At 35.6% G+C, this 27,641-nt stretch overlaps 1 protein-coding gene across 4 annotated transcripts in view; it reads left to right on the top strand.

Moving 5' to 3' along the window:
- The window catches only part of DCC (DCC netrin 1 receptor), a 1,147,297-nt gene that overhangs the window by 1,021,017 nt on the left and 98,639 nt on the right, over nt 1–27,641 (top strand). For 2 of the 4 annotated variants that reach the window (XM_040478797.1, XM_040478796.1), the window contains exons 17-21: nt 1,528–1,760; nt 6,503–6,641; nt 11,558–11,665; nt 18,159–18,353; nt 23,237–23,269. In XM_040478797.1, coding sequence (XP_040334731.1) covers nt 1,528–1,760; nt 6,503–6,641; nt 11,558–11,665; nt 18,159–18,353; nt 23,237–23,269 — 708 coding nt within the window. The remainder of the gene's footprint in view (nt 1–1,527; nt 1,761–6,502; nt 6,642–11,557; nt 11,666–18,158; nt 18,354–23,236; nt 23,270–27,641) is intronic. The other 2 variants (XM_040478799.1, XM_040478798.1) reach the window with 2 other exon arrangements.

Genomic DNA, 27,641 nt, shown 5'->3' with positions numbered 1-27,641 from the left:
CTTTCATCATTTCATAAATCCATTTGGGTTTAAAGGAGCCCTTAATAAAAAGACACATCAAAGGAAATATGGAAAGCCTGGGCTCTGTCATTAAATTTTAAACACACATTTTTCTTTCTCTCTCTTTCTCTTTTTTTTCCCCTTTCCTTTTGTTCTGTTTTTGTTTTCGGGTTTTATATTTTGCTCCAAAGACCACAGCCCAGTAAACTACTAAATAATTCATTGGAAAACAGAGCAATGAGTAGGGGATAGGCATTTGAAATACAGTGGACAAAGTGAAGTAATCAACAAAACCAGCCAGCAGCTGCTGTGCTTGGAACTAGGCTATTTAAAAATATAAGCTCTGTATGTATACTGCTTCAGATATTCCACATTTTACCAGGTCATCATAGGCCCAGCCTGAAGGCTCCTTTTTCTTAGTGAGAATACAATATTACATGATTTAAAGGTGAAATTTCAAAAGTGTAAAAGTCCTAGGTATAAAATCAAAGACTCAAAATTGGAACCTTACTACAGTCAGAAAATAAGCTCCTCTGATTCTGATACCCCCAGCGTAAAAAGAGTACACAATTTTTCTAGAGGATTTTATAAAACCACACACAGCATTATGCAGGTTCTGATTATGTTAATGGATCAAAGCATGTGTGTACCTCACACAGTTCGTTCTGTCTCCCCGTCAATAACATAAAGTCTTTCCGTGGAACCTGACATTTTGGAACAAGTAATATAGAATCTAGGTATGCCTTAAAAGTCTAAAAACTTACCTAATTACTCTGTGAGAATGTGGGTAAAACGGACACTTCATGCTTTCTTTAAGGATTTTGATCTGAGAAAACCTGCTGTACCAAGTGCTACAAGAAACCTAGTTATCAAACATATCATTGGACCATGTGGACCATGGACTTGGTCAGTCTAGTTTTATGCAATCATAGCCATAGACAGAGTGCTAAGGACTGCAGGGTCCTTTGGTCTTTCTTGTTTGTTTCTTGCTTAAACAATACTTATGCAGATATAAGCTAAGCAATAATGAAAGTGTTAGGGAAACCAAATCAAGTTAGAAAGGGAGAAAAATAAACAAACATAAGCAAACAGATATTAGATAGGCACTTATTTCCTTTACAGCAGGAAATAAACCAAACACTCCTTTGGATCTTGTTATTTTATCTGTGTATTTATAAAACTGTTAAGTTCTATGCTAAACATTTTAAGAAGCAACACTCCAAGAAAAAGTGGACTTTTAAAATATATAACTAGAAGTGACCACCAAAAGTGGAGTTGATAAAACCACTGTAAGGAAATGAGTGAATTATAGAAAAGAGTCAGTTATTTTTATAACATAGCAATACTGTTTCTAATGAGTTTTCCGATTGAATTAATTGTATTTTTTTCTGTTCTTCTCATGTTCCCTTTCATCATTATTGCCATGCATTTAACTCATTGTGATGTGTTACCACTGATATTTATTTTTTTAACTCTTTTATTTATGTATTTATTTGTTTGTTTCATTTGGCGGGTTTTTAAACCCAGATCCCACTGACCCAGTTGATTATTATCCTTTGCTTGATGATTTCCCCACCTCGGTCCCAGATGTCTCCACCCCCATGCTCCCACCAGTAGGTGTACAGGCTGTGGCTCTTACCCACGATGCTGTGAGGGTCAGCTGGGCAGACAACTCTGTCCCTAAGAACCAAAAAACATCTGAAGTGCGACTTTACACTGTCCGGTGGAGGACCAGCTTTTCTGCGAATGCGAAGTACAAGGTGAAGTTCTAATTGATAGTGTAAAATTTGAAATGAACTGTCATTTGCTTAATACATTGTTTTAAATGCTTCCTGGGCTGTCATGAGTCATTTTGCTGCAGTGGCACTAAGTGGAAAACAAGGCATTTTAATAACTCAATATCTAAAATTAGAATGGGAATAGTTGTATCTTAGGAAACAATTCTAAGGCAAGGTAGAAAAACATTAAGAAATGCAAAATGTTATTTGAGTTCCACCAGATGCTGCGTCTGTATAAATAATCTGATTCTGTACAGGGGAATGCCATTTTTCTTTGAAAATAGCAGGGCTCCACATTAGTTTTCTGTATAGATTTTGGTGTCTTTCTTTTTATTTGGACTCTAGATTGACACCAAAGGCAACCCTATTAATGCTACAGAGACTCATTTGACAGCGAATATGACTGGGAACACAGAAGATTTTGTAATAAGGTCTTTAGAAAGCACTCGAAGCCATTGGCATCTACCTCCTCAGTTAGCCTTGAAACACCCTCATGTGGTAAAGAAAACCACAGTGCACACTCCCCTTTGACTAATATGAATGAGACCAACCCATTTCACCGACTCATCCCATAACTCTGTTAAGAGCTCTGTAGAGATAGATATTTGAGGCATTTTCTTCATTATTTTTAAATCTCTGTCAGCCGGCCTAAGTAACTCCAACATATAGTTACATATGGGCACAACTTTGTTACCTCCTAAGCCTGCCACAATATTAGTATATACAAACAGTACACAAAATATAGACAAAAATGAGAAAAACAACAGGTGACTATCAGGTACCTACTGTGCACCTAGAACTGCACTAGATTATAGAGGCAGTTAAACACAGCTTAGTTGTTGCTACTTAACATATTATTTATAACTTTGCAATGGGTAAGACACTCAGTTCCATTGCTACACTTCAAAGAATTCATAAGCTACTCATGTGAGATAATATATGAATGCTCATTTAAAATATAAGGCTTTACAAGATGAGGATTTGGGATCAAGAAGGTAGCTTTAAAAATAAGATCATACATGGTACCCAACAACCAAATAACCAAGGAACCAATAGTTCAATCCTGGTCCTCCTGCTTCTTCGTATGACCCTTAGGTGCCTTCTCTTTACCACTCTACTGCAATACCTCTCAGAATTTGAACCTCCTGATATCTTATCCAGTGTTCTTTCCACTAAACTGCCATCCTGCTTAATCCTGCCTCTAGCCAGTGGTGATTTCAGGGATGACAGTATCCTTTGGGAGTGTCAGACTCTAAAGAACCTGGAGATAAAGCAAAATCCCACCAATAATATTCTAAATCTGCCTCTCTCTCTTCCTGTAGCCATGCTGGATCTCCTTCTAGTCTCTTTGAAATTTTAAGTGGCATAAAACTCACATTTCATCATATATCAGTTTTTAGGCGAAACCATTTTTAAAAGCTTTCTTTGTTACTGCTGCCCTGCTAGGTCAGGTATTTGGAAAAACTCTCCAGGCAAGTCCAAATAGTATCATTGATGTAACATATGTTGTAAGTACCCTATCCATCTCCTTGCAGTATTAGATTTAAGACTCAGCAGAACTATAAATAAAGATAACATTATCAGATAGGACAACCAATGAAATACATAAGAACATTTTTTTGTCTCTCTTTATATACAGATTGCCCAATTCTAAGTTTGCTTTTAAAAGACTACCTTAAAATTTTTATGTTCATAATTGCTGTACTTTCTTGATACCTTCATTTCACAGAATGGCAATGGGTACTTTGCCAGTATGTGAAATGTTCTGAGGGACAATGATTGTTCTCTGCATAATGGCTTAAGTTCCAAAATTTCTTGAGGCAAATTATTTCAGTTGAATAGTTAATACAGCAGACACAGAATTATTGAGTCTCACAAAGAATGCCTGCAAAGTCAGACTCAACCCAAAAGCTATTTTGTAAGTGGAGGCTGATTTCTCTCATGGATTGATATCTGGGAATAGAACACAAAGATTTTAAATGTTCCTCTTCCCACCATCTTCCCTGACCTAAGGCTTTTAGTTACTAACATTCTGTCCCCCTTCTTACGCACCCATGCTCTACATCTACACCCTGTGAAGAAGAGAGTTAGAGGACAGAGTGGAGTACGTTGGGTAGCAAAGATAAATACAGAACGTATCTAGTCCCCTAGAAAGTAGTACAATAAACTTAAGTTTTACAAATAATGGTAATGGAATGCTTTGATCTTCCATTGTGAGCTTTTCAAACTACTTTCATGCCCATTACTTCATTTCACTCCCCAGGACAGCTTTAGAAGGTAGGCAGAGCACGTACAAGATAGAGGCAGAAAAATCAGTACATGGAGTCAGATGACATGGGCACAAGCATTGGTTTTGCTGTGCCCTGTCATGTCACTGCATTTACTCAATCTCCTTGTCATCTACATGACTAGATTATTCACACCTACTGTAAAAAAAATAAGCTTCTCCGTAATTAAGCATGTATGTAGATCCCTTTATGAAGACATAGATAGGTTGTATAACTTGAAAAACAATTTCCCAAGAAACTACAGCTAGAGCTTGCATGACCTTATGGCGTTCTTCTAGGCTATCTCCACGGGAGTACCCTTCTACTTCATGTAATCCCATATCAAGGCTTAATCCAGACATTTATATTTTGATTGTCTAAAACTGTGTTTTGATTTTCCTTATCAGAAGGAACAATGTTCTGTAATTTAGTTTCTACTAAAATGATTAATCACATGATGTTTTATACAAATTTCTATTCAAAACCCATTCATTGAGTATTGACTAGTGCTTACCAGATATAACATGGGTATTACAGAAGGTACAGAGTTTTTCAAGACTCAGTTTCACCCTCGAGATATCCCTCCCAATAGGGAACCTAATGCATGTGTAAAGTTAAATATCACATTAGACAATGCATGAAATCCTGTAGCTAACATTTATCTAAAGCTTCCCTGGGTTGGATACTATGTTTTACTTTACACGTTAAATAATGCCAGGAGGTCAGTGCTACAGTTATCTCCATTTTATGGATGAGCAAACTGAGGCTCAGAGAGGTAGTACCTGGGTAGTCTATGCTCACAAAAATAGCTGACCGTGAATTTCCAAAGTACTTCTAGGCTAATGATTTATTCTGAGCAACGACCTTCCATGAAGTTCCCGAGAAAACAGTGAATTCATGGTATTTACAGAATGCAAGTATGTCATTCTAAAACGCAAACAAGGACAATATTACTTAGTGGTCTCCCAAACACCAGTGATTTTTATTGTCAGAGAGACTAGTTTTATAAAAAGTATGATCCTTTTTTCCTAACTGAAGTATTTCATCATCATCATCCCATTTCTCCCCTTATTTCCATTTGTAAGACTTAGAAGTGTTCATGATAGTGAAGAAGACAGGATTGGAAGTTATATTTCAGCATGTCAGGTACTAGCTGCCTATGTTGTGTTTCATTTGATGGGATTCCATCTTCCTGAGCCTACAATGTATTTTTACATTTACTTAGGGCCCACATTTTTATAGCTTTTTTAAAGAAGAGCTTCTGATAGATGTTTATGAGGTTATCACTTTAATAGGATGGATGGGCACATCATCAAAATGTTATTAGTACAGTTAAATATTTATTTGGTTTTGTAATGAAATGTAGGATTTTCATAGCTATAATCTAAGGATTCATAGTACAATAAAAAAGATATACCACACTACAGTAGTATGGGAGGAGATAGGTGTGACATAGGTGGGGAAAAAGATCTTTCCTTGATTTTCCAGACATAGATATATAACAAAGGTAGTGAATATAAAAGTAAAAATAAATATGAAACTTTGGAGGAGGGTCAAGATTTAAATACCAAGCATAACCTGATACTTACAAGTATCATAGAGGCATAAATAGGCTAAATTTGCCTGATCATATTGAAAATATGCATTAACCTGGAAGATTAACGTATTTTTTTCATTACCCTTTTGATTTCTTGAGTAAGTAATAAAAATAGATAATTTACTTTCTACTAAAATATCTTTAACCTGCTATTTAATTGAAAAAGAATGGTTTCAAAAGACAAATAATATTAACACTAATATAATCTTTTAATACCCAATTTGTCATTCCCTTCCTAATCAGTTGCTCCAGTGACCATACTTAAATGTGTGTTTAATGTGAACACTGAACAAAAGAAGACCACATACTACAACAATTGCTTTTGTCTTTTTTCTTTATAATACTCAAATAGATTCTGGGATCACTAAAAGTTTGTACTCTAAAGATTTTTTTTAAAATCACAAGTAGTAAAACTCTAAAAACTAATTTTATTACTAGTGAAAAACAATCATGATGAGCTACTTAAAAGACATAAAATGTATTTTGATTATTGTAAAATGTATTGTGGATTATTACAAACAAATTACAGTTAAAGTCAGTGAAGATTACCTTAAAAACGGAACTGAGAAGCAAACAGAACTGGTCCTGACACACTGGTTATTGCCCTCCTTGGAAAATTGATCAGCTGGCCGCCCCTCTGGACAACATCACATCTGATTTTATCCACCATGTTTTAGATATATAATCAGCCAGTGTAAACTGGTTGACAGAAGGGAAGTAGAGCCAGTTCTGTGTCACAGCTTTTATGCTGTTTGGAAACAGACTCTTTTTTGGTTATTTGGTAGTCTCTGTACATGTTTTGATTTACCAAGTTGATAGAGTTCATCTTTTTTCTCTTTGCTTCTGTCCCACTTGTACAGTCAGAAGACACAACATCTCTGAGTTACACAGCAACAGGCCTCAAACCCAACACGATGTATGAGTTCTCGGTCATGGTAACAAAAAACAGAAGGTCAAGCACATGGAGCATGACTGCCCACGCCACCACATATGAAGCAGGTATGTGAAGAAAGGCTTGCTTCGAAATTTTGACTCTTGGCATTTGGTAACGGTATTTCCCAGGTTTTGTGGATATCAGAATATATGTGCACTATGATGTCTAAGTCCCACCTGGTCCTGCAGGAAATAGTTTATTCTTTGTAGTTCAAAGTACTTTCATATCTAGTATTATCCTCTCTACAAAAGAAGAAAATGAGTCCTCAATATATTGAATAATCTGGTTTTAATCTGGGTGTTAACTCCAGGGATCTAAATGAATATAAATCTTTTTTCTCAATTCCTTTAAGTGAAAGCAGAAATCCATGCACTGAACTCTGTCCAAAACATTTGAGTCTTTGATTAGTAGTCATGGTGGGCATTTACTTTTTTGGAAAGAAATTAGATACAAAATAAAACATTGCATTATAGCCATAATCACATTGTAATGTTTACCATAAATAACCACAACTGGGTATGGGAAGAAGTTTCCTTGTGGTTATGTTCACTCCTTGGAAATAAGACAACACAATGGAAAAACCTTCATGCAATTTGAAATAGTTCAAATCACAGGAAAATGTAACTCACTGTAAATTTTTACCAGTCACATTTACTATGGACCATAAACATTGAATTCATAACCTTAACAGACATGCAGTACACTTGGCTTTTATAGTTCACAGAAATCCAACATCTGAAGAATAGGGAATCAACATGCTTTTGGATTGGTTTCATGGTATTCTAGTTAGGGGTAAACTACACCACACATTTCCAAATTAAAAATAAAGCTGTACCAATAAAACTCTCAGGTAAGTTGAATTTCTTTTTCCATTAGAATTTGTCCCATGGCATTGCAATTGTGACCCTTATTCCAAGCTACTACTTTAACTCAGAGAGTCTGCTGTTAATATTGTTACATCTTTGTGGATACTTCTTTCTATAAGAAGTTTTCTAGTTTGTCGGATTTAATTTCAACATCCTTCTTTTTTTTTCATCTTCTTCTGTTTTACATGTTTACGTATATTAACTCTTTCTCCTAGAATTCAGGAATTCTCCTAGAATTCTCCTAGATGCCAATGTTCACAGCTTCAAAGGAAGAATGAGACATGCTGAATAAATTATGTACCATGGGGAGAATAAAGGCCCTGCTCTTCCTTTTTACTTAAAAGGAAATGAAAGGAGTTAAACATAAATCAGTAAGACATTAGGTCTTCCCTGAATGAAAGAGAAGGAGTACTAATTTCCTCTTAAAGCAAGCAAATTCATTCATTTTTCCCTTTCATAAAATGCACCCTAAAATCTGAATTGATAAATGTATTCTCTTGATTTTTCATCAACTGCATAGCCTTGTAGGGGTTCTAGCAGTGAGACCCATTTCTGACAAAAAGATATTAACTGCTAGAGAGTGGTTTTAGGCAGGGTGATTGTCAAAACAGATAATGATCTGGACAAAAGTGTAAATAGCATGTGGATGAGATCTCTGGGTGATGATGAGAAGCAAGAAATAATTCACAAGTGTCTTCAGACTTTTAGAACTGTGAGAAGGAAATGAACTGAATGAAATAACACCACGTTTGCTTCTAATTCTGTAGTAACATTAAAGACTGTATAGGGCCACATAGTTATGTCCTTGTGCTGGAATTGTTTATGACAAGGGTAAGAGTGGTTGGTAAATCCTTGAAATAAAACATTTCATTCTGTCCAGGTGATAAATCCTTAATTTTATTCTAGTTAAGTAAAATATAAATAATCAGAAGGACATCTGAAATAATGCAAAAAAAATAAATAAATAAACTGAAATAATATAAGAAATACAACCATAGAGTGTAGGGCAAGTTAGAATCTGAACAAACAGAGCCAAATATAAATTCTGTCTAGAGAAATAAAGGAGAGTTTCACAAAAGAAATAATAATTGAACTATGGCCAGGGAGGATCATCAGGTACCTATTCCAGGAACTTCCAAGGAAAGGAGCAGCATGTACAAAAATACATGAGCAAGTATCAGAAAGATGTCTTCTAGAGACACTTGTGAATGGTTCAGAGTGACTGGACCACAAGAATCATGGGACAACGAGGGGAAATGAGGCTGTAAAAGAAAGTGAAGTGTAAATATCAGGGCCTGGTATTTATTATTTGTTATTTATTTACATTTAATCCAAAGAAGATTGGTAGTCAGTGAAGAATTTCTAAAAGGTCTCCTCTGGGCGGAACCTGTGAGATTGAAGAGGAACAGACCAGAGACTTTCTGCTGGATTCAGTAGACATCCCTGAAGTTGTTAGAGCCACATTCCTGTCCAAACAGTGTGCAGCTTATATGATAATCCTAAACATTTAAGCTGTTGATTGCAATACCAGAATCGCTATTCACCAACATTCACATGGCTTGAGGAAAAAGAAAAACTTGCACAACACCTGAAATAGATTGGCTGTTAGAAAAGTTTTATTGGGTTGTTTTTTTGTTTGTTTGTTTGTTTTTGAAAAATAACCACCTCTTCAGTGTATTATTTTGTTAGGTAAAGTTGAAGTCATTTTTATCTTTTTTGAAAATAGTAACAGATTCAGTAAAGCAGTCTAATCATCACCATTTAACTGTTTTCTAAATAGCCATCAAGTTGAATTTTAACCCACTTAAGAAAACACACACTATTCTGAGTAGTTAGAAAGACAGATCTTTTAATTGCTTCCATAATCAGAAAATTCCTTATTATGCTTGGTATAATACTCTAAGTCAATTTGTGACTATATGTTACCTTCCTATCTATGGCTTAGAAAATATCTTCAATGAACTCTTTATGAGATTAATCCATCTTTAAGAGAGTATTGCCTCTTTGATATTTTGCTGTAACAGAACTTTTCTTGCAAGAATGGCCTCATTCTTGGTTCATTAAACCATATACATATGTAGTTTCTTTACTCAGGGTTCAACTACACTAGACCTATGTATTCTCTTCCTGCTTTCATTTTTTTTTTTAATTTAAATATATTAAGTACCTTGTCAGGATATTATGATTAGGTGCAGCTTTGGTTAACCTGGAATACTAGTGGCTTTGAGAACTAGGGCATTGGAAATAAATGTTATCCTAGATGGAAATGTTTGGTGTCTCCTTCACTTGAAATTATATTCGGGAAGAGAAACTGGAAGTACTGTAACTCAGATTCCCCATGACAGGGCCAACAGAAGAGCCAAAGAGAATGGTAAAAGCGGAGAATTCAGAATTAGGACCAAACTGTACCTCTCTTGTAATACACAAGCATTCTTATGCAGAGATCTGGAAATACCTCTAGAACCCATTCATAGAACTTAAGATATGTTCCAAAATTTCCCAGGTCAAACTGAGGGTAACTAAAAGAGACTATCAATAATCGACTCAGAGCATTGTGCATTGCCTAGAAGGAAAACTCACTGCATTTCAAAGCATAGACAGTGAAAAAGCAGGTCTAAAGAAGCCTGGAAGATACTGGACTGGCTTGGCCAGTGTACTGCCACCTTTAAAATATATTCAGGGGCGCCTGGGTGGTTCAGTCGGTTAAGCGTCCGACTTCAGCTCAGGTCATGATCTTGCGCCGGCCTGTGAGTTCGAGCCCATCGGGCTCTGTGCTGACAGCTCAGGGCCTGGAGCCTGCTTCAGATTCTGTGTCTCCCTCTCTCTCTGACCCTCCCCCCATGCTCTGTCTCCTTCTGTCTCAAAAATAAAAAAATAAATGTTAAAAATAAAATATATTTAAAATTTTGTTGAGCACAATGTGAGAGGAAAAATAATTTTCCTTTTATTCTTCTAGGTCTTTGGCTTAGACTCCTCCATAATAAAAGATAGATTAATAGGAGAAAAACAAACAGGAGTTTAAAAACATGTATACCTCCTGTATACATGGAGAATACCCAGAAAACTGTTACTCCCTAAAATGTCCCAAGCCGTCACCTTATATACAATCTCCAACTAAAAACAAAAGAGTATGTTGTGGGGTGGGAAGCCAGTTATGGGAGGTTTTCAGGCAAATCACAAGAAACAAGAGTGTCATTGTAATGCAGAATTAAGTTCCTACCTTCTCCTTAATAAAGTTTCTAGAGATTTTGTCATTCTCTTCTTGGTACCTAGAGGGACACACTCTTATAAATAAAATTTCTCTTATAAAAGAGAATCTACTAAATTTGCAGAGCTTTTCCGATGTCTCTTGTGGTCTTGAAATAAAATAGTCTTTAGGCCAAAGAGGCCTAAAATAGTCTTTAGGCCAAAGAGGCATATTTTGGGGTGATAAATTCTGCCCCTCCCCTCAACAACATGTAGGAAAAGTAACTCTAAGAAAGGCAGAGTTTCGTGCCTTCCTATTCCACGCCAGACTGATACTAAGACCTTCATAGATTCCATACCTCTTCTATTTTCAAATATTTTTTTTTGCCTTCTTGTTAGGAGATAACCTAGTATGTTTACCTAGGAAAGATGGTTAAAACATCTTAATGCATTTAAGTACATTCTTTTCTTTTTTCTTCTTCTTGCTTTTAAGAAAATATAGAATTAGGTGACATTTGTATTTATAAATCCTACAGTTGGTACAGAATTCTGTCTCTTGGAGACAGGTAGCCATCAATCTCACTAAGTATGTGTACATTTCTTTGTTCTTATAATAATTCTTAAATGTTTAGTGTGGTGCTCACTTGGAAATATCCGTTATACTTTTCTTCTCTGTATTCACACATACTCCGTTCTCTTTTCCATATTTACACCTTTGGAAGTCATTTGACTTCCATGGAAAAAACATTAATTTCTGTGTTTTTGTTTGCTTGTTTAATTAAAACACTTGAAATAAATCGAAACTGGTAGGATAAACATGATATACTGCACGATGGATTCTGAGTGTCAACATCATGATTAGAAGTCTCATAAACGTCTGTTTTCTTTCACATCCAATGACAAGGCCTTGTCTTTGTTTCTTCTCCTAGCCCCGACCTCTGCTCCCAAGGATTTGACAGTCATTACTCGAGAAGGGAAGCCTCGTGCTGTCATTGTGAGTTGGCAGCCTCCCTTGGAAGCCAATGGGAAAATTACCGGTAAGCCTCTCTGCTACATTCCCAGCATTGCTCTGCTTGCCCTGCGATTGCTTACCTCGTGTGTACTGGCCATGCCTTTTGTGTATTTGTTTTCTGTCCCAGAATTTCTGTGTACTCCCTGATGCTTTCTGGTTGTCTCTTCTTGCCCCCCACTGACCATGGAATTTCTTCTAAAGGTGCCTACAAATATGCACACACACACACATTTCACTTGAGTTGCTTCTTGAAGGATGTGTATTTTAATTAGTATAGACCTTTTGTCTTTCATCTTGTGGAGCATTAGGACAACCTTCTAATGGAATGTCTCTGAGCATAAATGACTAACAAGAAGCTGGTTGTTTGGCAGTTATAAAATACAAAAGACACCTAATGACCATGTATTTTTGAATGGCACATACAAAAGAGGTTTTTAGTTCCTCACTTTAGCTTTTAGCTTCTTACTTAAATCATAAGGTTCATAAAATACTTAATATTGACTGACAGAAATTGAACTTAATGAATATTTCACAGTGACACATTTTATTTTGCCAAATATTGCTGATAACATCAATGCCTAATTAAAGCATCCATTAGAAGCCTGTAATGTTAATTTAGTATGAAAAATATAATGGAGTTCTATCAGGGATTTTGCATTTAAATGATCACTTTAGGCTTTTAATAGATGTCTCCATAGCATATAATTATTATGAAAAATATTGTATAACTAAAAATGTGCACATTATAGTCTAATTAACTTGAACCATTGGGTTAGGCACATGTAAGAGTCACTCCTTTTTCTTCTTTTTTTTTCATACAAGTGGATAACACTATTATAAATTAGCAAAGTAATTCAGTCATTCTGTGATAACAGAGATAAGCTTGGAAATTACAGTTCAGATGGCACACTTACTTTGTGTGAGTTACTTTCTGAATTTTCCAAAATGAAAAGATAATGTGAAAATTCCAAATGAGATTTAAATTTAAGTTGAAGACTTGTTTTCTCTAGGAAATTGCTCTTAGTGCAATAGCAAACAGAATTTTCATTTGAGCTGACAAATACAGAAAAAGAAGAGGGATATTAAATCTCCCCAAAATCTTATATGCTGAGTTGTCACTCTGCCTGACTTTCTAAAACTGAGCCTGGCTCATTCTAATTTTCTCTTTCTGTTTCCCCTCAGTGTTATGATGTATTTTCATTGGTTCTATTTCAGTGCTTTTTTTAGATTTTGGTTTGTTTACATGATGACTTTTTTATTATGTTATAAACAGTTATTTATAAGCATATGGTAAATCAATAGATAATAAGCTTAAGAAGAAAAAAAACAGAATAGAAGTTGTCTAAATAAAAACAAGTTCTGATGGAAAAAGTACATATTTTTTGGTAAGGGATAAAATAAGTCATATACTACCCAAATTCTCCACTCTTATTGAAATGAATCTCATCAAATAGTCAATGTAAACAATGGAATGTGTTTTCAACTCTGAAAGGAAGCTTAATTTTGCTTTTTCAGGGAAAAAATGGAAGTCTGCTCCATATTAAGAAATGCAAATTAATCTAAGCAATAAAATTCTGTGTGCCAAAGTGACAGTGCATGTATAAGAAACCTTCTCCACATATGTTACTAAAAGTTGTATGTTCGGTATCCAATCTCTCACGATGGTAAGATAGAAGTATGGGATGCAATACTTTTTACCGTCAAAAGCCTAGTTTATTTATTAAAACAAAATTGTTATTATCAAGTTGACATAATTGGACTCAACTCAACAGGGAGCAAAACCCTTAAGATAGTTTCTATTCCATACATATTGATTCTTTCAGTGAAATTACTTCCAGGAAACAGGATGCCGAAATATTCAAAATACCATATAGCAGAGGGCCCAGATTTACTACACTGTGTTTTTCTCTAAAGTACAAAGGAAATGTGAGCTCTTTTCCAAAGTGTCAGAGCGTGTATGTGCCGATGTGGCAGAATGTGCTCATATCCTACCTTTATGTTTCTTTTGTTTCCCAAGTCCTTGCATGCACACAGCAGTAGAGCAGGGTGGTTAGGACCCTAAGCTTCTGAGGGAGATACCTGGGTAAGTTAACTTTCCTAAGGTCACTTTCTCATCCATAAAAATAAGGATAGTAATATAACTTCTTTTGTAGAATGTAATAATAAACTGCTGAGAAACGTCTCTGATGTCCAGTGAGAACTAAAACAAATCTGCTGTTATTATTCCCATTTGAAATCCATTCTAGGGTGTGGCTTTACTCATGTACTCTGCATAGAACCGAGCATCAATTTGTAAATATATATACTTCAAAAAGATTAAACAAAAAAAGAGGACAAAGAAGGAGATCTAGATAATGCCAATGCCTAGATTCCTTGATTGTAAACTGGCAGCTTAGGAATTTGTACTGAGATTTTCAGGAGAGAATGGAGAGAATTTATTATATGCTTGGCATCATGCTAAGCACTTTAGTATTATACGGGATTCCATCTTCCTATTATTCCACCTCAAAATAAAGAGACGAGAGATTTCTAGGGGAAATAACTTTCCCAGAGTCCAATAACCAAGAAGTAGCAGAGCTAGGATTTAAAACTCATGTTCATACTCTTCACTATTACACTATGTTTTGCTCCAGCTTATTAGTATTCAACTGGTTCAAATCAGTGATTCTCAACTGATTTATGTTTTAATTTATTTGAGAAAGGATTGAGCATGCTATATTTTAAAAGCTCCCCAAGTGATTTTAATGTACAGCTAGAGTTTTGAAACATTGATCTAAATAAATGCAGCATCCAACATTAACATCAGAGACCAACATAGTTAAAAAAAAAAGTTAGGTCTTCAGAGATTGTTTCCGTATCAGTACTATCCAATGGATAAGATTATGTTATCTTTTTTGTGTGTCATTTGATGTTCTAGTCCTGTTTTCCTCTTTCTTAAATTCTCTTTCCTCTTGACTTTTGTAAGATCACCTACCCACTTTTCTTTCTAATTTCAGGCTAGAGCTTCTCAGTCTTATTAGCAGACATTTTATTTGCCGTTTCTTAAATAGATCTTTTCGTTCTCTTTGTTACTTTATCTGAAAAAGTGTGTATAGTATAGCCAAGACTTTGGTGAATACAAACTTATGTCTCTGAAATCTGCATCTCCATCCAAGGAATTCTAAACATGCATATCCTACCTCATATTATACATTTCTACTTGCCTCTTTTATTGGCACCTCCTACTATTCCCCAATCCTTCTCTCTCTCCCTTCTTTCTCTTTTTGTTCTTTTTTCTTTTTTGTCTACCGCCCACCGTAACCAGCCAAATAATGCATTCTTATATTCTGTAATAGGTTGTAAGACCGTCCAGGATTGTGGCCCCACTGAGCACTCACTACAGTCAGACGTGTCTAAATATTCTAACTCCCATCATTTAAAAAATTTTCAGGCTCACCCCATTGCAAAGTTGGAAATTTAGCCATCTTGACTTCTTCCTCTACCTCCCCTTCTCATATAATCAGGAGAAAAAAATCTAAACGCTTATTATGTGGCTGAAAATTCCATAAAAACAGGTTTCAGATTTTGATCAATACTTTGTCTTCAGTATCAATATTCTTGACACTTAGTAGTTAATTAATAAATATTTATTGAGTAGAATAATCATTGAATTGCTATTAAATCTATTGCTTGACTTGAAGTCAAAGTTCTAGCTCTTCCAAATATGACACTTCCTTAAGCTTTACTAATATTAGGAAAAAAAGAAAAAAGAAAAGAAGGAAGGAAGGAGAGAAAAAAATGAATTGATGGAGCACTTACTACGTAGTCACTATATATAAGATATTATAATATGAACACCCACCTATATTAGATTCCTACAATGCATTACCTCATGGCAACTTATTTTCAGATGAGAATATTGAGACATACTTAGATTAAGCAAGTTGGTCAAGGTTGCAAAGTCAGAAAATGATAGACCTATGGCTTGAAGTCAGGTCTTCCTGAATCCATAGCCTGGTGTTTTTTTTATTTTTGTTTTTGTTTTTTTAGTATTTTTTTTTACCACAAAGAAGGAAGAAATGAGTCCACCATTATATATCTATTGATATACATGATTATTAGAATCAGTTTTTGAAAGAGGAAGAGCTCATACTGGGCTGAGCTCCTTGCTAGTAGGAATCATCTTGGTCTTCCTGATACTTAGCAGGTGACTCATGGAAGGGAATCATTGGTCTGTAGGAATAAGTACAGAAAAAGACAGAAGAGAGGAGAAAGGTGGAATTGCACATTTTCTGACACTTTCCTTTTGGAATTACAACTACCTATTTGTGTAAGTAGTCAAAATGACAGATGTATGATGTTACATTTTATACGTATTTAGACAAATGTGATTCTAGCAGGAGTGCCCACTTGTGTTAACAATCCCAGGTCTTATCACCCAACACAGGATATAGTTTTCATTATTTGGCTGGTTATGGTGGGTAAGAGACAAAAAGAAAGTAGAAAAAAGTAAGAGAGGGACACCTGGCTGGCTCAGTCAGTTGACCGTCTGACTCTTGATTTCAGCTCAGATCATGATTCCAGGGTCGTTGGATCAAGCCCTGTGTCAGGCTCTGTGCTGAGCATGCAGCCTGCTTGAGAGTCTCTCTCTCTTTCTTTCTGCCCCTCTCCCTCATTCATGTTCTCTCTCTCTCTAAAATGACTTTTTTTAAGTAAGAAAAAGGATGAAGAAAAAAACTTGGACACAGAGAAATGAACATATAGATACAAAGAGGTTCTGGGAAACCAACGGATTCGTTCTAACCTGTGTGGAAATCCGTATGCTAAGACTTCAGTCCCACACCAAACTCATACATCCAAATGAAATTATATGGTTTCTCTAAGGCCAATATTTAGAGTTGATGATTAGAGAATGATGTAGCAGTAAGTTTCTATTCTCCATCTCAGGTCTCAAATTTACAAAAAAAAAAAAAAAAAAAGATAGACTTCCCCATACGTATCAGGGAATCACTTCGAATAAAATTGGGAATTGTCAAAAGCTGATCTTACACACTTAATCCTACTTATTTGATGCCAGAATTGTCATTTTTAAATTCTTACTTGAATGCTTTTTACGAACGAAAAAAAAATCCCCAAAACACAAGGAAGGCAAACATTTTATTCTCATTTGATAAATAAACAAAATCAGGAATAAATATGGCTGACCTGAGAGGAGAATACAATTTTCCAAGTTTTCAGTGTCATTGAACACTTACAACAGCCCATAATACCTCTACAATTGCATTAAATATCATGAATGTAAAACATTATGTGCTGACTGGCCAGAGGATTTCATTCAATAACTGAGTTTCAATACCTATTATGTGAAGTTGATTTTATTGGTTTCTCTGAAGAATAAAAAGCAATATAGGATATGGCTCCTGAACTAAAGGAATGTTCGTATCCTTTTGAAAAGATAAGATATGCACATGATAAAAGCTAAAAACAAGCAAACAAACAAACAAATAAATAAATAAAATACCAGAGTCTTCTATTCAGGACAAGAATGGAGACTATTCTGACTCAAGAAATATTAGAAGATTGTATTGATATTGATCATGGGGGTTGTTATAAATGAGTCAGAAGCGGGGCGCCTGGGTGGCGCAGTCGGTTAAGCGTCCGACTTCAGCCAGGTCACGATCTCGCGGTCCGTGAGTTCGAGCCCCGCGTCGGGCTCTGGGCCGATGGCTCAGAGCCTGGAGCCTGTTTCCGATTCTGTGTCTCCCTCTCTCTCTGCCCCTCCCCCGTTCATGCTCTGTCTCTCTCTGTCCCAAAAATAAATAAACGTTGAAAAAAAAAATTAAAAAAAAAATAAAAAAAAATAAATGAGTCAGAAACAGCTTCTTTGCCCAGTGATATTTCACAATCCCTTTTGAATTATGGTCTTCCAATTTTAATATGAACCAGAAGGAGGTTTCAGATAGTCTTTCCAAGTTTTTCAGAATTCTTTACCTGGGTCTTTCATCTTTTACTGAGCTTTCTGCATTATAAGACATTCATATCTGCTCATCAACATCTCAACAGATGCCAAAAATGTACAGATTCCACATATCAACTAAAGCAGTGATTCCTGAACTTGTTTGAATACAGAAATCACCTGTGCAGATTGCCAAGGTCACAATTAGCCTATTTTGTTGTCTATTGCTGCGTAACGGTATCGCCACAAACAACACACATTTGTTATCTCAGTGTTTCTGTCAGTCAGGAATCCATGCACAAGACTTATAGGCAGCAGAAACCTTGTATTTTTAAATATGGCAGATATTTTTGTTTCAAATGGTCTATTCAGTTTTCAGATTCTGTACATTGAAGCAATTATTTGTCTGATCTTTGCAATATCAAAAAAAAATCATTACTTGCCAAAGTGAATACTGTAGTTTATAGATTGTGAATGTAAAAAAATCATTGCAAATTATATTTGGGAAACATGAGTGTTTAGAAACAGAAGTATAGCATGCAGTCAGTATACTAAACAAAGTTAAATTCATCTATTTACGCAGCTTACATCTTGTTTTATACCTTGGATAAGAACATACCAATTGATGACTGGGTTATGGAAACAATCAGTGGTGATCGGCTTACTCATCAAATCATGGATCTCAACCTTGACACTATGTATTACTTTCGAATTCAAGCACGAAATGCAAAAGGAGTTGGGCCCCTGTCTGATCCCATCCTCTTCAGGACTCTGAAAGGTTTGAATCATTTTCTAGTACAGTACAGCCTTTCTTTTTCTGTGGGATTGTTGTAAAATAGTTATGGAGTCTGAGTTAGGAACTGTCTTTGCCATCTCTGTTGGCAGCATGACTACAATGGACATTAAAAATAAATTTAAATGTACATTTTTATGCTGAAAGCCAGCATGTCAAAGAAAGGTCTATTTTGTTATCACATTTTCTGCCATTGGCACAAGGCAGGAATATTTAACTTGACTTTTTTTTTTCATTTACAATCCTTTTGGAATTTTGTATTGATTTCATGTATAGTGGTTCTATTCAAAATATAGTGAAACTTTTTTGCCATTTTAGGTAAGGAAATAAAAATTAAAAAGCACTGAATTATGTGAATGCCATACTACTGCCCTTTTAAATGTTTTCTTTGAGGAACTATTATCCTTATATGTAAAAAGAAAAGTTGATATGGCAAGACAGAAAATCTCAAACAAAATGAATGTGTTTATTTTAAGACCTAGGGTAGCAACAAGAAAAAAAAAATCTTGCAGTATGATTACTAGAATAAAACTCCCCATGCTTGCAAGAGTAAAAATAGCTACTCAATTCAAGCATAGTTATATCTTCATAAAGAAAAATGGTAAGGCCCGAGAACAGTGACTACATCAAAATAAACTTCATGTTAGTCCTTACTATTTTAGAACAGTATTATTTTTTCTGGGAGACAAATGGTTTCAAGAGCCTCTGTTATTTAGCAATTGAAAAAAAAATTGAATGTTTCATAGCTGATATTTAAAGATGTTCATTTAGGTATGATGTGTGTTGTTCTAAAGCCAGGTACTCTCTTTTAAACCTGTGACCACATTATGTCTGTATATCTGGCTGAAAACTTGGTAATACATGATGGCAAACAACTGAAAAATTAGAAACATGAGGATGGTTGACATTTTCACCCAGTTGGTTGACATATTGAAAGAAGAGTCTTAGAATAATTGTATAGTCATTCAATTCCCCTAGGAAAGGTACCCTAATAAATAGTAGACTGTTGAATTCTGGTGAAGGAGCTAGCCTTTCAAAGCTGGACTTGGTAACAGCTAAATCTGAAAGTTTGCCAAGAATACACAGACAAGCATTCAGACTAAGCCTTAGTGACAGTTCTTAGCGACAGAGGAGAAGTTGGGGAGGGAGGGAGGCAGGAGGAAATGAGTTAATCTTCATCTCTCTGGGTTTTTAGGACTTCATGTCTAAATCAAGTTTCACTCCAAATGAGCAACTGAAAGGAAACTGGTTCTTCATTTTGTGGGAGCATGAAATGTAACTAGATACTATTTCACAAATGCTTCGTCTTTATCTATAGACAAGTGCCAAATTAATTTCATGCTCACATCGTGTGCCAACTAGAGATCTCAGGGAGGATTTAAGATGATTTAAGGCATCCAAGTGTATTAAACAGCAGAGTGATGAGTGATCACAGGATTTACAGACCCACACTGATAACCGTCCTGTAGATTATTTAATGAACTCTGTATCTCATTTGGTACCATTTACCTTAAGTGCCTTAAACTCATCTATGAAATGATGTTCAGAACTGAGAACAAATTCAGGAATTTGTTATAATTGTCCACAAGCATTATTTCTAATATCTTGATTTGGATGTTTAATATTGTCTGTCCTCAATAGGTCATGCTCAATTAATAGTCAATTCGATTTTAAAACAAATCTTGGTCACATAGTAAACTAAGGTTTAGGTGTCTTGATTGCATTCTAAATTATTTAGAAATATGGATCTTGCCTATCTTTATCAATAATTGACATTGTACATGCATGTATCCTACATGTTACAATGACAAATATTCTACATCAAATAAATTACTCATAAGAGATTTAAAGCCACAATGAACCAAATCTATCCTAAAGACATCAAATCATGCTTCTGCTCTCTGATTTAAGATTTTTAGTTTCCAAAGCTGCTTCAAAACATAAGGTCTCTGTTCATCAGAATGTAACTTTGTTTGACAGCAAGAAAGGCTCACATGTTGTCCTGAAGCTGAGAAAGCTCTCAGTAGTCTCCTGGGTAACAGGCAAGTGTTTCATTGCAAATCATGCCCCAGGCAGGTGTCTACAAACTTCATTCTTTCATACACAGTCTTTGCAATGACAGTAGCATTTCCTATGAGAGACTAGAGTTTTGTCTTTGGTTTTAGCCACCAGCAAGAGAGGTATAGGGAACTCAATCAGTAATCACAGGTTAATGAAAATGGCATTTATAATTAAAAAGGGATTAAATTATAATACCCTTGTGTACATGCATGTATGTGGTACATCTGACTGTTTCTTTGGAATGTTAATTAAAAGAACCTTGACCTTGATTCTCTAACCACATAGGACTCTGCAGTTATACCCCTTGCTTCCCCAAATACTCTCCATTAGGATACCCATACCCTGTTAAACCCTTGGAAGAGGTACAAGATGCATGTCAATCTCTGTCTATCACATGTGTTGTCCTCTCCAGTAAACTAAGCTTCTCCATGTTGGCCTGTCAAGAAATAGGAAGACAGGATGCTTCTGCCAAAACAGACCAAAGTGGGATTCTGTGAAGAGGTGGAGTCACCTACACACAAAAAAGCAGAGTCTTTGGCAATGAAACAGCACTAAAGTATGGTCTATTCTCTGGGCATCCCTAATCATCATACTGAAGTGAGCATCTTTCCCATCTAAGGATATAGAACTGAAAGTTCCATACCAGAATACAAAAAAGTTTTAGTCTACAAATTATTTTTGACAAAATACATGGTTTTCTTGACAAATGACAGGGGCAAATAAAAAGTCAAGACACAAATTATGACACTTTTAAGCCATTATTTGTCTTTAATAAAAGGTAACTATTAGGATATATTTTATCACTGTTGGGAAATACTCTAGTTGATAATTTTTCTTGAGACATTCAAATTTCTCAAGTTATATCCAATCCAAATTACTAAAAGTAAAACAAATCCAGAGGATAAGAATAGGATGACATTGTTGCCCATAACGTATATTTACTTGTCACTTGATAAAAATTTCCTTAAACTAGATAATACATATGTGAGACAAAGGGGAGAAATGAAGAAAATGGGATGAAATTGGTTTTTTTCCCTTTTATTGATGTTATCCCAAACATATGTCCCCTAAATATGAGATGCTGACTAAGGTAGTGTCTCAAGTGTGTCCTGTTCTGGATGCCAAACTTTCACCCTTTCTGGGTTGCACGGTCACATATGATCCTGACATATCCCTCCTCATTCTTACCAGAGACCTGGTGTGGCACTTCCTTCAACATAGTGTCGTGTCTCAAAAACTACATTAGGATCTCGGTAAAAATCCTATCCCTCTCTATAAACTAGATAATGCAGTTGCCTATCGAAAGCACTTTTCATCAACAGTCTCCTAATACTATAATAAAATGTATCCTTAGAGGTTATTAGTCTTTAATGGGAAATGGGAGAGAAAATTAAGAAAAAAATTAAGTTGTGATGATTAGACTAGGAAAGATTAGGTTAGACAACCTGGTGAATTAAAAAAAAATGTTTGTTAAATCTTGAGGAGCTACAATGACATTTATAAAATTTATTTAAAGCTGGTAGAATCTTAATATAGTAAGTACTCTTGACCATTTTCCAAAGAGTCATTCAGCATTCAAAGTCTACTGCAGATTAAGATACGTTTCTCGGTCTATCCTTTTTTCATAGAATTTGTCTATATATTAATTTTAAATAAAAGAAAGGAAATTATTTTAAAAGTGATAGAAATTTGTAACTAAGTTTAGGAATTTGTCCTTCTATGATGTGACGTTCATAAACCCTATTCATCTGAAAGGGGCTTTTAAGTATTTCCATTCTATATATTCTTTTGGTCAATGATTTGTGTACCTTCAGTCAGGAAAGGAAGGGCCACCACTTCTAAGATATTTGCTTTAAGTTATTTTTCAAGCAACGATGATGGAATTGCTGGAGACTGCTAGCTACCCAGAATGAGAGAACTAGGGTGCTTGGGTTATAGGTTGCTGCTCTAGGAACACTATCGTATTTCTCTCTGTGTGAGTTTAACTGAGACATATAAAGAAGCAAACAGCAAGGGTAGTAGCCTACATGTCAAGTTTTAGTACAGTTGAGCTCAATAAACCCAGAAGACTGGAAGCTCAAAGAAACTCCAGGATAGGGGAAATAATTCTAATTGATGGAGACTGACAATGATCGACATTGGTCAAAATGTCACATCACAATTTTATTAAAGTAATGATACCATGGACTTACCTCCTACACAGTTATCTTTTATTAATAGAAAAGAAGCCACCTTAAAAAATTTAGGGATATTTTTAAATTGAAAAAAATCATTTTCAAGAACGGTATTCATAATGTGCCAGAAGTTGTGAGCAGTAGGAGTTTTCTCCACAAGGTCTAAAAACTTATCAAATCATTTAGATTAAAACATATTTATTATATTCTGTTATTTTACTCCATCCATGTGGAAATTAGTTAAGTTCTCTTGTTGAAAAAAAATTGAAGACAAAAAATAGCTTCTTTAGCTTATTTAAAACATACGGGTGATAAGTATTTGGTAATTGCATGCATTTTTTGTATGTATTGTATTTTAATTAAGCTCACATGATAATCATTCTTGAGTTGAGGTGTAGAGGAATAAAACAAATCACATATTTTTAAGAACACGCCTAGCAAAACCAGTGTTTTCATTTTTTTTCCTCTACTATTTAATAGAAATAATCACATCAACCATGGTTCCTTATCAACTTTATTTCAACAGGGCTTTGGCCTTGATACGAAAACTTGCTAACAAAACTGTTGATTTGAAGTGTCAGCTTTCTTGCTAGGAAGTGTCAATGTCTAATAATATTTCTTTCTCCCCCGCAGTAGAACACCCTGACAAAATGGCTAATGACCAAGGTATGGTGGCTCAATCTGTCATCCTTTCTCTCCTTGAATCAATTCTATCTGTTAGGAATGTCAGTCATTATTTTGTATTCCTTTTATCACCTGGGCCATACACCTGATGAAGCAGACACTGGCGTGATAATTAATCTTGTTAATGAAGTTCTGTTTGGCTGAAGCTGCAGGTCTGTTGGGGAAGATGTAAATTTTCTTGAGAGGAAATTGTTTTGTCTCTATTCTGAAGGACCAATTAAAATGTCAAGCTTCTTTGTATGAAATAAATTTTTAGTCTCTGTCTGCACTTCTGAATAATTCACATTAAGTATAATTAAGCTCAGCATAATTTTCAAGCTGCTCTTACACCCTTTCATGAGCTATGGATTAAAGTTCTGTAGCTCTACAGAGAAAAACCATAAATCATGTGAGCTTTTTCTCTACGGTAAACTTCATTTAATAAATAAAAACAAAGTTAGGACAACTTTCTTAGAGCATTACTATTGTTCTTTTTGAAGTCAGAAAGCTTTCATTCCATGAATCAGATGCTGGTGTGATTCAGAGTATTTTATTCTCCTTCCATTCTTTTGCTAAAAGCTGATTCATGTAGAGAAACAGGCATGGTTTTTACACAAAGGAAAATGGAGATAAATAAGAGTTATCCATCAATTCCCAGGTAGATATGAATTTGCTATTACCATGATTTTCAGACTGATAAATTAGGTTTCCATTGTTTTTACCCCAAAGGTAATTAGTAGAATTCTAGAGGAGAACAAGAATAGTTTATGTGTTGTATTTTCTTTAGCATGTTTTATTCTTTAAAGAAAGGGGGAGTTTAGAAGTTTTTGCAACTGGTTGTCAGTGATGTTAGTATTTGCTGGCTTAGAGTCTACAGTTTGTATATTCTGTGTCTTGCTTTGGATGTCTACTGTCAGCAGAACCTGTTTGCAGGCATCATGTCTCAGAAGGCACCATCTCATAAGATTGGAGGAAAACATTCTTTCGACAAGAATGCTTTTTAATGTTTGCGTATTGAGCATCTGAATGTTAACACTAACATAAGATTTTCCACATAGTAGTATTTTATTTCATGATTCGGTCTTCAGGTTTCTCTCTTCTGAGTCTTCCCACCATGCCTCTGCTTCAGAGAGAACATGAAGAAGAGGTTCTCTCTTCTTCTTCAGAGAGAACATGGCTCTGGACATTACACACATAGAGTAATAAAAATGAAGCAATATATAAAAATGTCTACCCAGAGTTAACATTTCCATTAATCACCTAAACTTACTTCTGCTTATTTCCACTTAAAATATTTTTTGAAAGATCAATATCTACTAAATGGTAATATCTGTAAACTACTAATGATGAACACTGATCAGTTAGCATACATTTACTCAGGTAAATTAAATATTAGTACTGGCCAGATCCAAAGCTGGAATAATTGATTAGCAGAAGTGGTTTTATAAAATAAATAGGCAGATAATTCCTAATTTTTAAAATTATATTTAGAAAAATAGAAAACACCCCAAAATTAAAAAAAAAATAATGTTTATATTTGAGAGAGAGAGAGAGAGAACAAGTGGGGGAGGAGCAGAGAGAGAGGGAGATACAGAATCCAAAGCAGGCTTCAGGCTCTGAGCTGTCAGCACAGAGCCTGATGCGGTGCTCAAACTCACGAGCCTAGCCATGAGATATGACCTAAGCCAAAGTTGGATGCTTAACCGGCTGAGCCACCCAGGCGCCCTCCAATAAATTTTTAAGTAAGTGAACCAGATGAAATCTTACATTGTTAGAAACTTAGGTGATGGGGCGCCTGGGTGGCGCAGTCGGTTAAGCGTCTGACTTCAGCCAGGTCACCATCTCGCGGTCCGTGAGTTTGAGCCCCGCGTCGGGCTCTGGGCTGATGGCTCAGAGCCTGGAGCCTGTTTCCGATTCTGTGTCTCCCTCTCTCTCTCTGCCCCTCCCCCGTTCATGCTCTGTCTCTCTCTGTCCCAAAAATAAATAAACTTTGAAAAAAAAAATTTTTTTTAAAAAGAAAGACGTCACCTCGTTTCCCTCTACCTTTAAAAAAAAAAAAAAAAGAAACTTAGGTGATGACATGCCTAAGTTTTCTAATAAATGGATTTTGCTGTTATTTTTCACTTAACTGCTTTGTTTAATATTATTTTAAAAATTTTTTTAACGTTTATTTGTTTTTGAGACAGAGAGAGACATAGCATGAATGGGGGAGGGTCAGAGAGAGGGGGAGACACAGAATCTGAAACAGACTCCAGGCTCTGAGTTGTCAGCAGAGCCCGATGTGGGGCTTGAGCTCACGGATCGCGAGATCATGACCTGAGCCGAAGTCGGATGCTTAACCAACTGAGCCACCCAGGCGCCCCTGTTTAATATTATTTTAAGCTACCAAAAAATATTTTGTAAACTGGTCCTTTTATAAAAGAAAACAGAATAAATGATTCCCCAGTGTCTCTGACTACATACTTTCCATGGATTTTTCTCAGATTGTCATATCAATAATGAAATCAAATCCATTATCAGGGGAAAAAAGGAATTCCCAAGAATTATTGCCAGTGGTTGAGTCTATTAACATATTTGGGCAATTGTTCTTTTTCTTCATCTAATGCTACTTAGAAAGATTCTGCCACATATTATGCTACTTGATGCCTTATTCAATCACAGCTGGTATAGAGTTGTTCAGACTGATAAGTTCTAAATTTTACATCAAACTCAAATCACTTGTAAAATTGAGAGGAACTGACAGGATATAATTTAGTGGTTATAAATAAGATCTTTAAATTCTTACAAAGAAAGCATATGAAATTTACTGGCCATCAAAATTTCTTTGTAAACAAAATTAGTCTTCTGAGTCCATGACCACATAGAAGAAAAATAACCAAGGTTGAAGATTCTTCAAAGATTGATGAAAGTAAGAAGAGAAAGCTGTTCTGAATGTTCCCACTCTCAGCACAAAGCACATCAGTTTAATATGTTTTATTGTGCCCACTGTCAGACCCACTTGTTCCTTCCCATGGTGAAGTGATGCCACAGTAACATCTATGGCAGGAGCTGAATTTCTGTTGAGAGGAAATTCAACACCTTGGGTCAGAGTTAACCTTACAAACATGAATCCTAAATGGAAAAGCATGGGGTCAAATTTGACTTATGGGAGAGAGAGTAAGAAAAGTTTTGATTTAGTTTAATGAAGTATCTTTGCAGACTTCTGTCACAGTTACTTTTTCTTGGAGTCTAGTGTATGCCTTGCAGTGCATAAATGTGAAAACAAAAATTCAGTTATTTATTTGAATCAGCTGTGATTTGAGGAAAATATTTTCTTCTGAGTAATAGCAGTAGTTTGAAAATGAAATTTCAATTTACAATTTATATGGAACTCTTTTTTTTAGCTCGTGTAGTTATAAAATGATTATATCTAGCATTTTCTTATCCCTCTAATCTAAGCCTACTCTGTGATTCCCCGTTTTTGCAGCCCCTTATCTCTTATTACACATCCTAATTTTTTCCTCTAGTCTCTTCCAAGCACAAGTGGCCAATAAGTTTGAAGGTAATCATGAGATTTTACAGATTAACCACAGAGTTTAATATTTAGGAAGGTCAGGTAGGATAGGGAAATTCTATGGGCTATGTGAAGTGAGTGCAGAGGGCATAGAAATGCTGTGATTTATTTTTTCCTTTTTTTTATATTTCATATTTTTGTAAGAACCCTGTGAATGTGTTTGTGTGTATGTGGACCATTGTGAGGGTAAAACGAACTCTCGTGAAGCTCTACCACCAGTCGCTGTTCTGAGAATTTTCATTTAACCCTCCCTGCAATACTGTGAGATACAACTGTTGTTCCCACTTTAGCAAGAAGAAGCTGAAGCTCAGAGCTTAAGTGCTCGCCCATAGACACACAGCTAGTAAGTAGCAAGGCCATGATTCAAACCCTGTTCTTAACCACAGAGTATGTTCATCCTGCATATGTATATATTCACAACCCCACACCATGTGTTCAACATATGTCAATAAGGTTGCTGTATCTAAAGTTTGTGTATGGATATCTCGCCAATATCAGCCTCCCTTTCCCCATCTCTGTAAATAGTCCACAAAGAACAAAGCATAAAGCAGCTTTCAGTCTGGGGTCATCTTGTTAGTGGGATGTCACAGCACTAACTATGTGATACTGACAGTCCTTTATCTCAGGAAACACAGGGATGGTACTAATTCCACCGTCTTAGTCAGCTCAGGCTGCTAATACCAAATGCAACAGACTGCATGGATTAAACAACACAAATCTGTTTCACACAGTTCTGGAGGTTGGAAGTCCCAGATCAAGGTCCGGCAGTTTGGTTTCTGGTGAGAGCTCTCTTCCTGGCTTGCAGACAGGTGCCTGCTTGCC

This window comes from Herpailurus yagouaroundi, unplaced genomic scaffold, assembly GCF_014898765.1.
Source record: "Herpailurus yagouaroundi ecotype Mexico unplaced genomic scaffold, PumYag 142, whole genome shotgun sequence".
Classification (NCBI taxonomy): domain Eukaryota; kingdom Metazoa; phylum Chordata; class Mammalia; order Carnivora; family Felidae; genus Herpailurus; species Herpailurus yagouaroundi.
This window is presented reverse-complemented; position numbering and strand designations above follow the sequence as displayed.